Source organism: Salmo trutta, chromosome 20 (assembly GCF_901001165.1).
Source record: "Salmo trutta chromosome 20, fSalTru1.1, whole genome shotgun sequence".
Classification (NCBI taxonomy): Eukaryota; Metazoa; Chordata; class Actinopteri; order Salmoniformes; family Salmonidae; genus Salmo; species Salmo trutta.
In genome coordinates, this window is record NC_042976.1 from 23,298,614 (window position 1) to 23,314,611 (window position 15,998).

General features: G+C 40.9%; 1 protein-coding gene across 3 annotated transcripts in view; it reads right to left on the reverse strand.

Moving 5' to 3' along the window:
• Positions 1-15,998, reverse strand: part of LOC115155726 (TSC22 domain family protein 1) — a 93,561-nt gene that overhangs the window by 2,357 nt on the left and 75,206 nt on the right. For 2 of the 3 annotated variants that reach the window (XM_029702627.1, XM_029702629.1), the window contains exon 2: positions 614-665. In XM_029702627.1, the coding sequence (XP_029558487.1) occupies positions 614-665 (52 nt within the window). Of the gene's footprint in view, positions 1-613; positions 666-1,195; positions 1,577-15,998 lie in introns of those variants that run through there. The other variant, XM_029702628.1, reaches the window with a different exon arrangement.

The window sequence follows — 15,998 nt, forward strand, 5'->3', positions numbered from 1 at the left end:
CACGCACGCTCATCTCCCTGTGTCAACGAGTTTATTCAAATAAATGGTAGCTTCAGGTAGAAATCGAAACTGAATGTTTTACAGAACTGAATCCTTACTACAGATTACAAAAATGTAAATAAAGCGATTGTGCTACCATGGTAAACTGGATGGTAAAAGTGCATGTCATACTGATACGACTTTCAATGATGATACCTGGCTAACGTTAATGCCCCCATAGATACACTTTGGCAAACGACGTATTAAACTGACGTCAAGGCACATAACACCATATGCTGCTACATAGTTGCCAGAGCATCAAGGTATTCACGAGCCATCATCTATGTAACAGCGCCCCAAAAAAATGGTTACAAAGAAACGAGATAATCAAGAGCGACATGATGTTTCAACTGCAGTAGTAGGCATATTGCAAAGAGAATCAGCAATAGGTCTGTATTTTGCGTGACTTCCCAGTTCTGGTCGGTTACGTGGTTATGTAATCCATTCATTAAACTGACTGATGCAACGTTTTCTTCTGAACTGATCATTCTTCGAACTACGTTATATATGCATGTGATTTATGTAGTATAGATAGCAGACAAGAAAGGTGAGTTAATATAATATATCAACTTACCATAGCCTGTTCGATTTTGTTGTCTATGGCCACCACACTGGCTCCTGACGAACTGGAAGAATGAAAAGAAAAAAGTCTTAACACACTGCATCGGTAAGAATGAATGATTAAATGATATGCATACTGTCGATGTTGCAGATCTAATACCAGCCATTTCAATACACAGTGGAATACAGTATAATTATCCTTATACAGGTGACCACTTCCGCTAAAGACCATTCTAGAGCAAAGTGTTCAGGGTGTACTGAAATGACCGTAGACAATATTCCTCCCAAATAATCCAAATATGTTATTTCATTGTCATCCATGTAAAAATGAACCATGGGTGATGTGTACAGTTAAGGTACAGCATCTCCCGAGCCAACAGTAAGCGAAGCTAACCCAGTAAGACATCATGACGACAAGTCACATTTTCTCTCTTACTGAACCAAATAAAAAGCATCATTGGGCTATACTTGTACTTCAATGATAAAGTTCTCTATAATAGATTGACAGAGTATAAACGAGGATTTCTTTCAGCATACAGACTATAAACTGCCCACACTAGGCATTCTCCTTGCTGCAAGTCACTGCTATATTTACCTATGGTTGAGCCTGACAGGCGAACTATCCGCGCTCAGCAACGAAGATAAAAACGAAATAGAAAAATTCCTTAGCTGGCAAACACCGAGATCCATCGCCACTGTCGTATAGCACGGAGTATTCATGCTATATTACAGATAAACTAAGCTTTAACCAACGGAAAACTCGACGATTATCGTGCATCACATTCTCTACTTCCGTGGTTCGGAGAGGAGGTATTAGGCACTTTGTGTCCCGTCAGAAAATCATCCTATCCCGGGGAGCCTGTACATCTACTGCTGCACCACAAAGAATCTCCAAGGTCAGCTCATCTCAGCTCGGCAGAAAATCTGCAGCCTGGGACATTTGCATAATTTATCTAAGAAAAACAGCACTCCGATGCACCCCATTGGTGGAGGGATACTGATATTAGCATAATCTATGTAGGAACGCCCCTACCTGCGGCTCAGCCGATACATTATCATAAATTATTCAGAGATGCGCCCTCACCCGCCGAAACTGGGAAAAACCGGATGAGATGAGGAGGAACACAACAGTCCCTCCAAGACACAAAGGGATGTTTACTTGTCGAGAATTTGGCTACCAACAATTGGCTGAATACCATGAATTACTGGCAACCACAACACGAGAAAGGTGACAATGAACGGATGTATTTTGTGCATTTACAACAACCAAAATGACTGTAAACCCGATGAAAGTAGATATTATAAACAAAAACTAAGAACTCATTCACATATAGTAGAAAATAACCTTTCAAGACCCTTGCAGGTGCAAAAACAAAAAAATACTTCAATGTTAACATACCACCCCCTGGCGGTTACTATGAGAACAAGAGTCCCACACAAGACAAGGATCAAATCAAATTTTGTCACATGAGCTGAATAGAACAGGTGTAGACTTTACTGTGAAATGGTTACTCATGAGCCCTTTCCCAACAATGCAGAGTTAAAATGTATGAAAAGGATAACACTCCAGTGACAGTCCACACAGGGTTTACTCCAACCAATTAAGAAAATACCCAATAACAACAAGTAAACAGATTCATTCAGATCTCTTCCAGCACAAGTTGTGTATATGTGCCTGGGACACAGGATTGCCAGACTAACTATAGATGAGTCAGACACTAACCCAATCACGTGATGGAAGCCCTCCATCCATCATGCCTCAAATTACTGAGACAAGCCAGAGACGCATGTGCTACATTTTTTAGTGCTTCAGAAATTAGGAGAAGAGATGCCGTGCGTCAGTCTCCAAACAAAAACAATGTAGCCTCACAAAAGACCTATTGACTGTGAGCAAAACACTAAGAAGTGGGTAAGTGACTTGACTGGCAAGGTGGATAGTGGATAATTTTATAAATGTTCTGGAAAAGACAATGCTAGAAAAACTTAGAATCTGAACCAGTGTTTTCCAAACATCTCATTGAGCACCCCGAGCCTGTACACTTATTTTCTGTATTCCAGAACTAGCAAAGTTGATCCAAAGTGGTCACGTAATCATCAATCACATCATTCGATAAATTAGCTATGTACAGTACATCACAGGGATTTTTTTCTGGAACAAAAAGGGGCTTAGGTGGCAGGTGTGGCAGGGGGTGGCTGAATTTTACAGAACATTTCTACAAAGAGCTGATATAAAAAAAAAAAAATGTTTTAAAGCAAATTACCTGCAATTGTACACATTTTGCCATACAGCTGAGAGAAAATGTTGTAATTTTAAAACATTTCATGCAATTCTACAAATGGAGCTGAGAGAACATTTTGCCGTTTTAAATCAAATTTTTGTTCCTCTGCTCACTTCCTCGTATTTACAGACTCAGAAACTATGTTATAGGCTAGTGCCTGTGGCTTCTCCCTGACCCCAAGCTATAGCTAGCCTTTAGATATTTTCAGTCTGAAGTAAGAGATGTCCATTAACTCAATTAAGGGGTTGGTTTTAAATAGCACTTGTTCAGATGCTCCAAGCACTTTTTATTGTATGGGGGAAAGAAACACACCTTAGTGTAGCAAGCAACTGGGTGATGTCATGGTAGCCATAATAAAACTGGTTGTTTGGATCCTGGATGCTGATTGGACAAGCAGTGTTTCAAGCCTTGGTGTATTGGCCATCACAGACACACCTATGCCTGCTAACAGTTCCATCTGAAAATTATCACTGCGCCTCCATAAGAATATCATGTTAATGTTGCTGTCCCAATCATCTCTTGTAATTATCACAACTCGCACATTATTTCCCCTTACTTCCTGCCTAGCATTTAGTTTGATACAGCAGAGGTTAATATAAGCCTCGCTTATCTGCCTGTCCGACCTCAGAAACAATGTTTCACTTTTGAATTTAGATGTCTGTAGTATCATACATGGAGTGAACGATGCCAGACAACTTTTTCTGAGTCAATCGAAATCACACATCGTCATTATCATGGGACATACCCGAATAAATGCCAACAGAAAAAAACAATCAAACGGAAATGTAGCTAGAGTATAAGTATACCGACATCCCAGGTTCAATTTTTAACGTGACTGAGTTAGCGGAATTTGGCTGGCTAGCAAGCGACAAGAACGATATCTAGCCTGCATACCATTTTGTTTAGAACGGGCGACCAGTCCTTTTGCACAGCAACAATGCAAAAATAATTAGCGACTGGGTCGCTAATTAGCAACATGACCAAAAGAACTAACGAGCAGATTTTTTTGTCTGTACTATATCTTCTGGTGAAAGAATTAAATGTTATTAGCTAATTTACTTATCAAAATAACATTTTAATGAAAATATGCAATTCATTGTTCTTCAATATGTTGGTAACAGTTCTATAAAAGCAATAAGGCTATCACATTGGGCTGAATAACGCCATTTACCTGCGATTGTATTGATGATACAGCATTGCCTCTTGTGCCTTATTGCTTAACTTCATTGGGATAGGGGGCAGTATTTTCACGTTCGGATGAAAAGCGTGCCCAGAGTAAACTGCCTGTTACTCAGGCCCAGACGCTAATATATGCATATTATTAGAAGATTTGGATAGAAAACACTGAAGTTTCTAAAACTGTTTGAATGATGTCTGTGAGTATAACAGAACTCATATTGCAGGCAAAAACCTGAGAAAAATCCAACCAGGAAGTGGGAAATCTGAAGTTTGTAGTTTTTCAAGTGATCGCCTATCCAATATACAGTGTCTGTGATGTCATATTGCACATCCTAAGGCTTCCACTAGATGTCAACAGTCTTTAGAACGCTGTTTCAGGGGAGAGAATAAGAGCTGTTTGAACCAGGTGTCTGGCAGAATGCCATGAGCTAAGCTCCTTTTCATTTCTAAAGACAAAGGAATTGTCTGGTTGGAATATTATTGAAGATTTATGATAAAAACAACCAAAAAATTTATTCTATACATCGTTTGACATGTTTCTACGAACTGTAATAGACTTTTTTGACTTTTCGTCTGGACTTGCCCGTGTCTTGTGAATTTTGATTGGTGAACTAAATGCGCTAACAAAAAGGAGGTATTTGGACATAAAGATGAACTTTATCGAACAGTTATTGTGGAACTGGGAGTCTTGAGTGCATTCTGCCGAAAATCAGCAAAGGTAAGTGAAGATTTATAACGCTGTTTCTGACTTTTGTTGACTCCACAACTGAATAGCTTGCTTGATGGCCGAGCGCTGTACTCAGAATATTGAAAAATGTGCTTTCGCCGTAAAGCTGTTTTGAAATCTGACAAAGCGGTTGCATTAAGGAGAAGTTTATCTTTAATCCTATGCAAAACACTCATATCTTTAATCAAAGTTTATGATGTGTATTTCTGTAAATTGATGTGCTCATTCACCGGATGTTTTGGAGGCAAAACATCTCTGAACATTACGCGCCAATGTAAAATGTTTTTTTTGGATATAAATATGAACTTTATCGAACAAAACATACATGTATTGTGTAACATTGAGTCCTGGGAGTGTCATCTGAAGAAGATCGTCAAAGGTTAGTGATTCATTTTAGCTGTATTTCTGGTTTTTGTGACGTCTCTCCTTGCTTGGAAAATGGCTGTGTGGTTTTTCTTGTCTAGGCGCTGTCCTAACAATCTAATGGTATGCTTTCGACGTAAAGCCGTTTTGAAATCGGACACTGTGGTTGGATTAACGAGAAGTTTATCTTTAAAATGGTGTATAATACTTGTATGTTTGAGAAATTAGAATTATGAGATTTTTGTTGTTTTGAATTTGGCACCCTGCTATTTCACTGGCTGTTGGCGAGGGGTTCCGCTAGCGGAACGGGGTTAATTAACCTGGGGCAACAGGTTAATTTTATGCCAGAGAAAGCTCATCACACATCAGCCATTATAGGATAATATCTGTTCATTGCTGCTGATACAGTGGATTCTTAACTACACCAAACTATAGATAGAAATATATATAGTTTATTAGGTACACCACCCCGTTCACGAAAATTGTTCTCTCCTATAGACAGTGAGTCAGGTGGACATGGCTTGCTATATAAAGTAGACCGACAGGCATTGAGGCATTCAGTTATTGTTCGATTGAACGTTAGAATGGGCAAAACGAGTGACCTAAGCAACTTTGAGCGTTGTATGATTGTTGGTGCCAGGCGGGCCGAATCCAGCATCTCTCGCAAACGACCGGTCTCCTGGGCTTTTCACGCACAACAGTGTTTAGGATTTACAAACAAAAAACATCCTGTCAGCGGCAGTCCTGTAGGCAAAAACAGCTCGTTGATGAGAGGTCGAAGGAGAATGGCAAGAATCGTGCAAGCCACAAACAGGCAAATAACGGCACAGTACAACAGTAGTGTGCAGAATGGCATCTCAGGAAACACACAACTCGTCAGTCTTTGTCATGAATGGGCTATTGCGGCAGACGACCACACTGGGTTCAACTCCTATCAGCTAAAAACAAGAAAAAGCTGCTCCAGTGGGCACATGATCACCAACACTAGACAATTGAGGAGTTGAAAAACATTGCCTGGTCCGACGAATCCCGGTTCTTGTTGCGTCAGGACTTGACGTAAGCTGTATGATTCCATGGCCCCATCCTGCCTGGTGTCAATGGTACAGGCTGGAGGCAGTGGTATGGGGAATGTTTTCCTGGCACACATTAGATCCCTGGAAACCAATTGAGCAACATTTCCATGCCTCAAAGAATTCAGGCTGTGTTGGAGGCAAAGGTGGGTTCGACCTGGTACCAGATGGGTGTACCTCAAACTGGCCACTGAGTGCAAGTAAAATAAATATACTTTTTCTTGTTATATAACTTCAGTACTAGGATGTACAGAATACACATGGACCCGCCTTGCTCGTCACAGAAGTTACAGTAAAGGCCTAACGGTTGTCTTTAAATATGACATTTGTGGTAATCCATCTACATTAACTGTCAGTAAAACAGCCTGGAGTTAGTCAAAGAAAAAGCTTCTGTTCGTTTGCTAAAAGTTTTGGCTGAGAAAATGATTGAGTGAACCATACAACTGTTTCTATATTCATTTGAATGGAAACCAAATTATAAAACGACAATGATGTGGATGAGCATTCTGGCTGGCCTACATATGTGCAGCAGACAAGGCCTTCAAGGCTTGAGTGTTGCCATCTTAACAATACTGGGGGTAAGAATAATTAAGTAATTTTCAGAACAATTGTTTTACAGACAGATTATTTCAAATATACACTGCTCAAAAAAATAAAGAGAACACTAACACATCCTAGATCTGAATGAAAGAAATAATCTTATTAAATACTTATCTTTACATAGTTGAATGTGCTGACAACAAAATCACACAAAAATAATCAATGGAAATCCAATTTATCAACCCATGGAGGTCTGGATTTGGAGTCACACTCAAAATTAAAGTGGAAAACAACACTACAGGCTGATCCAACTTTGATGTAATGTCCTTAAAACAAGTCAAAATGAGGCTCAGTAGTGTGTGTGGCCTCCACGTGCCTGTATGACCTCCCTACAACGCCTGGGCATGCTCCTGATGAGGTGGCGGATGGTCTCCTGAGGGATCTCCTCCCAGACCTGGACTAAAGCATCCGCCAACTCCTGGACAGTCTGTGGTGCAACGTGGCGTTGGTGGATGGAGCGAGACATGATGTCCCAGATGTGCTCAATTGGATTCAGGTCTGGGGAACGGGCGGGCCAGTCCATAGCATCAATGCCTTCCTCTTGCAGGAACTGCTGACACACTCCAGCCACATGAGGTCTAGCATTGTCTTGCATTAGGAGGAACCCAGGGCCAACCGCACCAGCATATGGTCTCACAAGGGGTCTGAGGATCTCATCTCGGTACCTAATGGCAGTCAGGCTACCTCTGGCAAGCACATGGAGGGCTTTGCGGCCCCACACCATGACTCACCCACCGCCAAACCGGTCATGCTGGAGGATGTTGAAGGCAGCAGAACGTTCTCCACGGCGTCTCCAGACTCTGTCACATGTGCTCAGTGTGAACCTGCTTTCATCTGTGAAGAGCACAGGGCACCAGTGGCGAATTTGCCAATCTTGGTGTTCTCTGGCAAATGCCAAACGTCCTGCACGGTGTTGGGCTGTAAGCACAACCCCCACCTGTGGACGTCGGGCCCTCATACCACCCTCATGGAGTCTGTTTCTGACCGTTTGAGCAGACACATGCACATTTGTGGCCTGCTGGAGGTCATTTTGCAGGGCTCTGGCAGTGCTCCTCCTTGCACAAAGGCGGAGGTAGCGGTCCTGCTGCTGTGTTGTTGCCCTCCTACGGCCTCCTCCACGTCTCCTGATGTACTGGCCTGTCTCCTGGTAGCGCCTCCATGCTCTGGACACTACGCTGACAGACACAGCAAACCTTCTTGCCACAGCTCACATTGATGTGCCATCCTGGATGAGCTGCACTACCTGAGCCACTTGTGTGGGTTGTAGACTCCGTCTCATGCTACCACTAGAGTGAAAGCACCGCCAGCATTCAAAAGTGACCAAAACATCAGCCAGGAAGCATAGGAACTGAGAAGTGGTCTGTTGTTACCACCTGCAGAACCACTCCTTTATTGGGGGTGTCTTGCTAATTGCCTATAATTTCCACCTGTTGTCTATTCCATTTGCACAACAGCATGTGAAATTTATTGTCAATCAGTGTTGCTTCCTAAGTGGACAGTTCGATTTCACAGAAGTGTGATTGACTTGGAGTTACATTGTGTTGTTTAAGTGTTCCCTTTATTTTTTTGAGCAGTATAATTCACTGTATCACAATTCCAGTGGGTCAGAAGTTTACAAACATTAAGTTGACTGTGCCTTTAAACATCTTGGAAAATTCCAGAAAAAGATGTCATGGCTTTAGAAACTTCTGATAGGCTAATTTACATCATTTGAGTCAAAAGGAGGTGTACCTGTGGATGTATTTCAAGGCCTCAAACTCCGTGCCTCTTTGCCTGACATTATGGGAAAATCAAAAGACATCAGCCAAGACCTCAGAAAAGAAATTTGACCTCCACAAGTCTGGTTCATCCCTGGGAGCTATTTCCAAACGCCTGAAGGTACCACGTTCTTCTGTACAAACACTAGTACGCAAGTATAAACACCATGGGACCACGCAGCCGTCATACCGCTCAGGAAGGAGACGTGTTCTGTCTCCTAGAGATGAACGTACTTTGGTGCAAAAAGTGCAAATCAATCCCAGAACAGCAAAGGACCTTGTGAAGATGCTGGAAAAAACAGGTACAAAAGTATCTATATCCACAGTAAAACAAGTCCTATATCGACCTAACCTGAAAGGCCGCTCAGCAAGGAAGAAGCCACTGCTCCAAAACCGCCATAAAAAAGCCAGACTACGGTTGGGGACAAAGATCATACTTTTTGGAGAAATGTCCTCTGGTCTGATAAAACAGAAATAGAACTGTTTGGCCATAATGACCATCGTTATGTTTGGAGGAAAAAGCGGGAGTCTTGCAAGCCGAAGAAAACCATCCCAACCGTGAAGCACAGGGGTGGCAGCATCATGTTGTGGGGGTGCTTTGCTGCAGGAGGGACTGGTGCACTTCCCAAAATAGATGGCATCATGAGGCAGGATAATTATGTGGATATATTGAAGCAACATCTCAAGACATCAGTCAGGAAGTTAAAGCTTGGTCGCAAATGTGTCTTCCAAATGGACAATGACCCCAAGCATACTTCCAAAGCTGTGGCAAATTGGCTAAAGGACAACAAAGTCAAGGTATTGAAGTGGCCATCACAAAGCCCTGACCTCAATCCCATAGAACATTTGTGGGCAGAACTGAAAAGGCTTGTGCGAGCAAGGAGGCCTTCAAACCTCAGTTACACCAGCTCTGTCAGGAGGAATGGGCCAAAATTCACCCAACTTATTGTGGGAAGCTTGTGGAAAGCTACCCAAAACGTTTGACACAAGCTAAACAATTTAAAGGCAATGCTACCAAATACTAATTCCGTGTATGTAAACTTCTGACCCACTGGGAATGTTATGAAAGAAATAAAGGCTGAAATAAATCCTTCTCTCTACTATTATTCTGACATTTCACATTCTTAAAATAAAGTGGTGATCCTAACTCACCTAAAACAGGCAATTTTTACTAGGATTAAATGTCAGGAATTGTGAAAACTGAGTTTAACCTCTCTAGTACATGTGGGACGAACTCGTCCCACCTACGTAACAGCCACTGAAATCCAGTGGCGCGATTTTTGAATCGTTAGAAATGCTATAACTTCAATTTCTCAAACATATGACTATTTCACAGCTATTTAAAGACAAGAATCTCGTTAATCTAACCCCACTGTCCGATTTCAAAAAGGCTTTACAACAAAAGCAAAACATTAGATTATGTCAGCAGAGTACCCAGCCAGAAATAATCACACAGCCATTTTTCAAGCTAGCATATCATGTCACATAAACCCAAACCACAGCTAAATGCAGCACTAACCTTTTATAATCTTCATCAGATGACACACCTAGGACATTGTGTTATACAATACATGCATGTCTGTTCAATCAAGTTCATATTTATATCAAAAACCAGCTTTTTACATTAGCATGTGACGTTCAGAAAAAGCATAACCACCGCAAACTTCCGGTGAATTTACTAACAGTTTGCTAAATTACTCACGATAAACGTTCACAAAAAGCATAACAATTATTTTAAGAATTATAGATACATTACCCCTCTATGCACTCGATATGTCCGATTTTAAAATAGCTTTTCGGATGAAGCACATTTTGCAATAATCTAAGTACATAGCCCGGCATTACAGGGCTAGCTATTTAGACACCCACCCAGGTCAGCCTCCACCAAAATCACATTTCCTATAAGAAAGATGTTCTTACCTTGCTTGTTCTTCATCAGAATACACTGCCAGGACTTCTACTTCAATAACAAATGTTGGTTTGGTCCCAAATAATCCATCGTTATGTTCCAACAGCGACGTTTTGTTCGTGAGTTCTAGAATGCTTTTTCGCGGTGTCGCGCATGGCGCATTGGCGTGTCAAAAATGTCTAAATATTCCATTACCGTACTTCGAAGCATGTCAACCGCTGTTTAAAACCAATTTTTATGCCATTTATGTCATAGAGAAGTGTTAATATTCCGACCGGGAGTATGCATTGAGCCTAAACAGCCGAATAAAATTTCTCCTCAGAAGCGACTCATGCACGCGCATCATTGAAAGGTCCTCCGAGCATCCACTTACAAAAGGCGATAATATATTTCAACCTGAGGTTCCCTCGTAAACCTTCAGTTATTTCGCGGGCTCTGAGAGCCTATTGGAGCCCTGGGAATTGTCACGTTACAGCTAAGATCCTTACTTTTCAATAAAAAGAGGTAAGACGCACGACTCCTTGTCAGACAGGGTACTTCCTGCTTGAAACCTTGTCAGGTTTTTGCCTGCCATAGGAGTTCTGTTATACTCACAGACACCATTCAAACAGTTTTAGAAAATTCAGAGTGTTTTCTATCCAAACCTGAACAATAATATGCATATTCTAGCTTCTGAGTTGGTGTAGGAGGCCGTTAAAAATGGGAACATATTTTTTCCAAAATTCTCAATACTGCCCCCTATACCAAAGAGGTTAAATGCATTTGGCTAAGGTGTATGTAAACGTCAGACTTCAACTGTACCTCAAAAACACACATTACCCCTACATGCAGCCATAACACTTGTCATACATAGATTCCATTCACACCTCAAGTCAACCCACCTCTTACATTCCACACACAAGAAATCTGACATCGCTGTGTATAGGCTGAGCTGGGGTGATTTATGCGTGCCCTCTTTTACACACCCTACCTTGGAGGAAAGGAGGGAGAGAGGAAAGGTGGCGTACAGGGAGGGAAAGAGGGAGGAGGCTGCTATTGAAGAATGGTCAATCCTTCCAGCAGGGTGTAGGGATTAATACCAAACAGAGACAGAGTTACAGGCACACTAGAGCCAGAGCATATCATTTTAACAGTATTATTTCAACCCCAGTGTGGAAATGTATATAACCTGTTAGGGCTAGGGGGCAGTATTTACACAGCCGGATAAAAAAACTTACCCGATTTAATCTGGTTACTACTCCTGCCCAGTAACTAGAATATGCATATAATTATTGGCTTTGGATAGAAAACACCCTAAAGTTTCTAAAACTGTTTGAATGGTGTCTGTGAGTATAACAGAACTCATATGGCAGGCAAAAACCTGAGAAGATTTCATGCAGGAAGTGGCCTGTCTGACAAGGAGTCGTTCTTCTTGTCTCGGTTTATTGAAGAGTGAGGATCTTAGCTGTAACGTGACACTTCCTACGGCTCCCATAGGCTCTCAGAGCCCGGGAAAAAGCTGAACGATATCAAGGCAGCCTCTGGCTGAAACACATTATCGCCTTTGCCAAGTGGCCGATCAGAGGACAAAGGAATTAGGCGCATGCCCGAGTCGACCCCGTGCTGTATTTTCTTTCGGCTGTTTACCTAATTGCAGATTCCCGGTCGGAATATTAGCGCTTTTTTACGAGAAAAATGGCATAAAAATTGATTTTAAACAGCGGTTGACATGCTTCGAAGTACGGTAATGAAATATTTAGAAATCTTTTGTCACGAAATGCGCCGTGCGCATGACCCTTATTTACCATTGGGATAGTGTCTTGAACGCACGAACAAAACGCCGCTGTTGGAACATAACTATGGATTATTTTGGACCAAACCAACATTTGTTATTGAAGTAGAAGTCCTGGGAGTGCATTCTGACGAAGAACAGGAAAGGTAATCAAACTTTTCTAATAATAAATCGGAGTTTGGTGAAGGCTAAACTTGCTGGGTGTCTAAATAGCTAGCCCTGTGATGCCGGGCTATCTACTTAGAATATTGCAAAATGTGCTTTCACCGAAAAGCTATTTTAAAATCGGACATATCGAGTGCATAGAGGAGTTCTGTATCTATAATTCTTAAAATAATTGTTATGCTTTTTGTGAACATTTATCGTGAGTAATTTAGTAAATTGTTAGTAAATTCACCGGAAGTTTGCGGGGGGTATGCTAGTTCTGAACGTCACATGCTAATGTAAAAAGCTGTTTTTTGATATAAATATGAACTTGATTGAACAAAACATGCATGTATTGTATAACAATGTCCTAGGTGTGTCATCTGATGAAGATCATCAAAGGTTAGTGCTGCATTTAGCTGTCTTCTGGGTTTTTGTGACATTATATGCTAGCTTGAAAAATGGGTGTCTGATTATTTCTGGCTGGGTACTCTGCTGACATAATCTAATGTTTTGCTTTCGTTGTAAAGCCTTTTTGAAATCGGACAGTGTGGTTAGATTAACCTCTACGGGCTAGGGGGCAGCATTGAGAATTTTGGAAAAAATATGTGCCCATTTTTAACTGCCTCCTACACCAACTCAGAAGCTAGAATATGCATATTATTGTTCAGGTTTGGATAGAAAACACCCTAAAGTTTCTAAAACTGTTTGAATGGTGTCTGTGAGTATAACAGAACTCCTATGGCAGGCAAAAACCTGAGAAGGTTTCATGCAGGAAGTACCCTGTCTGACAAGGTGTTGTTGTTCTTGCTTCTGTTTATTGAAGAGTCAGGATCTTAGCTGTAACGTGACAATTCCTAGGGCTCCAATAGGCTCTCAGAACCCGGGAAAAACCTGAACGATGACGAGGCAGCCTCAGGCTGAAACACAGAATCCCCTTTTCCAAGTGTCCCATCAGTGGACAATAGAATTAGGCGCGTGCGCGATTCGACCCCGTGGAGTATTTTCTTTCGGCTGTTTAGCTAATTGCAGATTCCCGGTCGGAATATTATCGCTTTTCTACGAGATAAATTGCATAAAAATTGATTTTAAACAGCGGTTGACATGCTTCGAAGTACGGTAATGGAATATTTAGAATTTTTTTGTCACATTCTGTGCCATGCGCACGACCGTGATTTAGCATTGGGATAGTGTCTAGAACGCACGAACAAAACGCCGCTGTTTGGATATAACGATGGATTATTTGGGACCAAACCTACATTTGTTATTGAAGTAGAAGTCCTGGGAGTGCATTCTGACGAAGAACAGGAAAGGTAAGACCATTTTTCTTATAGGAAATGTGATTTTGGTGAAGGCTAAACTTGCCGGGTGTCTAAATAGCTAGCCCGTGATGGCTGGGCTATGTACTTAGAATATTGCAAAATGTGCTTCATCCGAAAAGCTATTTTAAAAATCGGACATATCGAGTGCATAGAGGAGTAATGTATCTATAATTCTTAAAATAATTGTTATGCTTTTTGTGAACGTTTATCGTGAGTAATTTAGTAAATTGTTAGTAAATTCCCCGGAAGTTTGCGGGGGTATGCTTTTTCTGAACGTCACATGCTAATGTAAAAAGCTGTGGTTTAGGTTTTTGTGACATTATATGCTAGCTTGAAAAATGGGTGTCTGATTATTTCTGGCTGGGTACTCTGCTGACATAATCTAATGTTTTGCTTTCGTTGTAAAGCCTTTTTGAAATCGGACAGTGTGGTTAGATTAACGAGAGTCTTGTCTTTAAATAGCTGTAAAATAGTCATATGTTTGAGAAATTGAAGTAATAGCATTTCAAACGTTTTAAAAATCGCGCCACAGGATTACACTGGCTGTTACGTAGGTGGGACGAATTCGTCCCGCCGGTCCCATAGAGGTTAACGAGAGTCTTGTCTTTAAATAGCTGTAAAATAGTCATATGTTTGAGAAATTGAAGTAATAGCATTTCTAAGGTATTTGAAAATCACGACACAGGATTCAACTGGCTGTTACGTAGGTGGGACGATTTGGTGCCACCTGCCCTAGAGAGGATAAAGAAACCAGGACAATCAAGTTTTTGACTGCACTAAGATCCAATACTAAATGTACAAAATAGGCTACTACATAGTAAGAGCTACTACATAGTAAGGCCACCATTTCATCCAGTTATTCACAGATCACATCATTTTATTTGTCACGTGCCGAATACAACAGTGAAATGCTTACTTAAAAGCCCTTAAGCAACAACGCAGTTAAGAAAATACCAAAAACAAATATTTAAAGAGCAGCAGTAATATAACAATAGCAGGGCTATATAGAGTGGGTACCGGTACAGAGTTGATGTGTGGGGGCACCGGTGTTGAGGTAATAAACTCAGCAAAACAAGAAACGTCCCTTTTTCAGGACCCTAATTCGTAAAAATCCAAATAACTTCACAGATCTTCATTGTAAAGGGTTTAAACACTGTTTCCCATGCTTGTTCAAAGAACCATAAACAATTAATGAACATGCACCTGTGGAATGGTCGTTAAGACACTATTAAGGCAATTAACCTGTTAGGGTATAGGGGGCAGTATTTTCACGGCTGGATAAAAAAATGTACCTGATTTAATCTGGTTACTAATCCTACCCAGTAACTACAATATGCATATACTTATTATATATGGATAGAAAACACCCTAAAGTTTCAAAAACTGTTTGAATGGTGTCTGTGAGTATAACAGAACTCATTTGGCAGGCAAAACCCTGAGACAGATTCTGACAGGAAGTGGATACCTGATGTGTTGAATTGACTTTAAGCCTATACCATTGAAAAACAAAGGGAAGGAGGAATATTTTGGCACTTCCTATTGCTTCCACAAGATGTCCCCAGCCTTTACAAAGTGTTTTGAGTCTTCTACAGTGAGATCTGACTGAAGAAGAGCGTTGGAACGGAGATGGCCCATTAGACACCTGGCGCGCGAGTTGATGGTGGGTACTCTCATTCCGAAACGTTTTAAAAGAGAACCCAATGGTCCGCCTTGAATTTTATTCATGTTCTGGTTAAAAAAGGCCCTAATGATTTATGCGATACAACGTTTGACATGTTTGAACGAACGAAAATATATTTTTTCCGTTCTTGAAGTGAAGTGAAGTCCGGCTGGCTTAGATCATGTGCTACAACACGGAGGTTTTTGGACATAAATGATGAGCTTTTTTGAACAAAACTACATTCGTTATGGACCTGGGATTCTTTGGAAGTGACATCTGATGAAGAGAATCAAAGGTAATGGATTATTTACATATTATTTTCGATTTTAGATCTCTCCAACATGGCGGTTAGTCTGTATCGCAATGCGTATTTTTCTGGGCGCAGTGCTCAGATTATTGCAAAGTGTGATTTCCCAGTAAGGTTAATTTTAAATCTGGCAAGTCCATTGCGTTCAAGAGATGTAAATCTATAATTCTTTGAATGACAATATAATATTTTACCAATGTTTTCTAATATTAATTAATTATTTTGTTGTGATGACTTGACTGCCGCTATTGGAGGGAAACGATTTCCTGAACATCAACGCCATAGTAAAACACTGTTTTTAGATATAAAT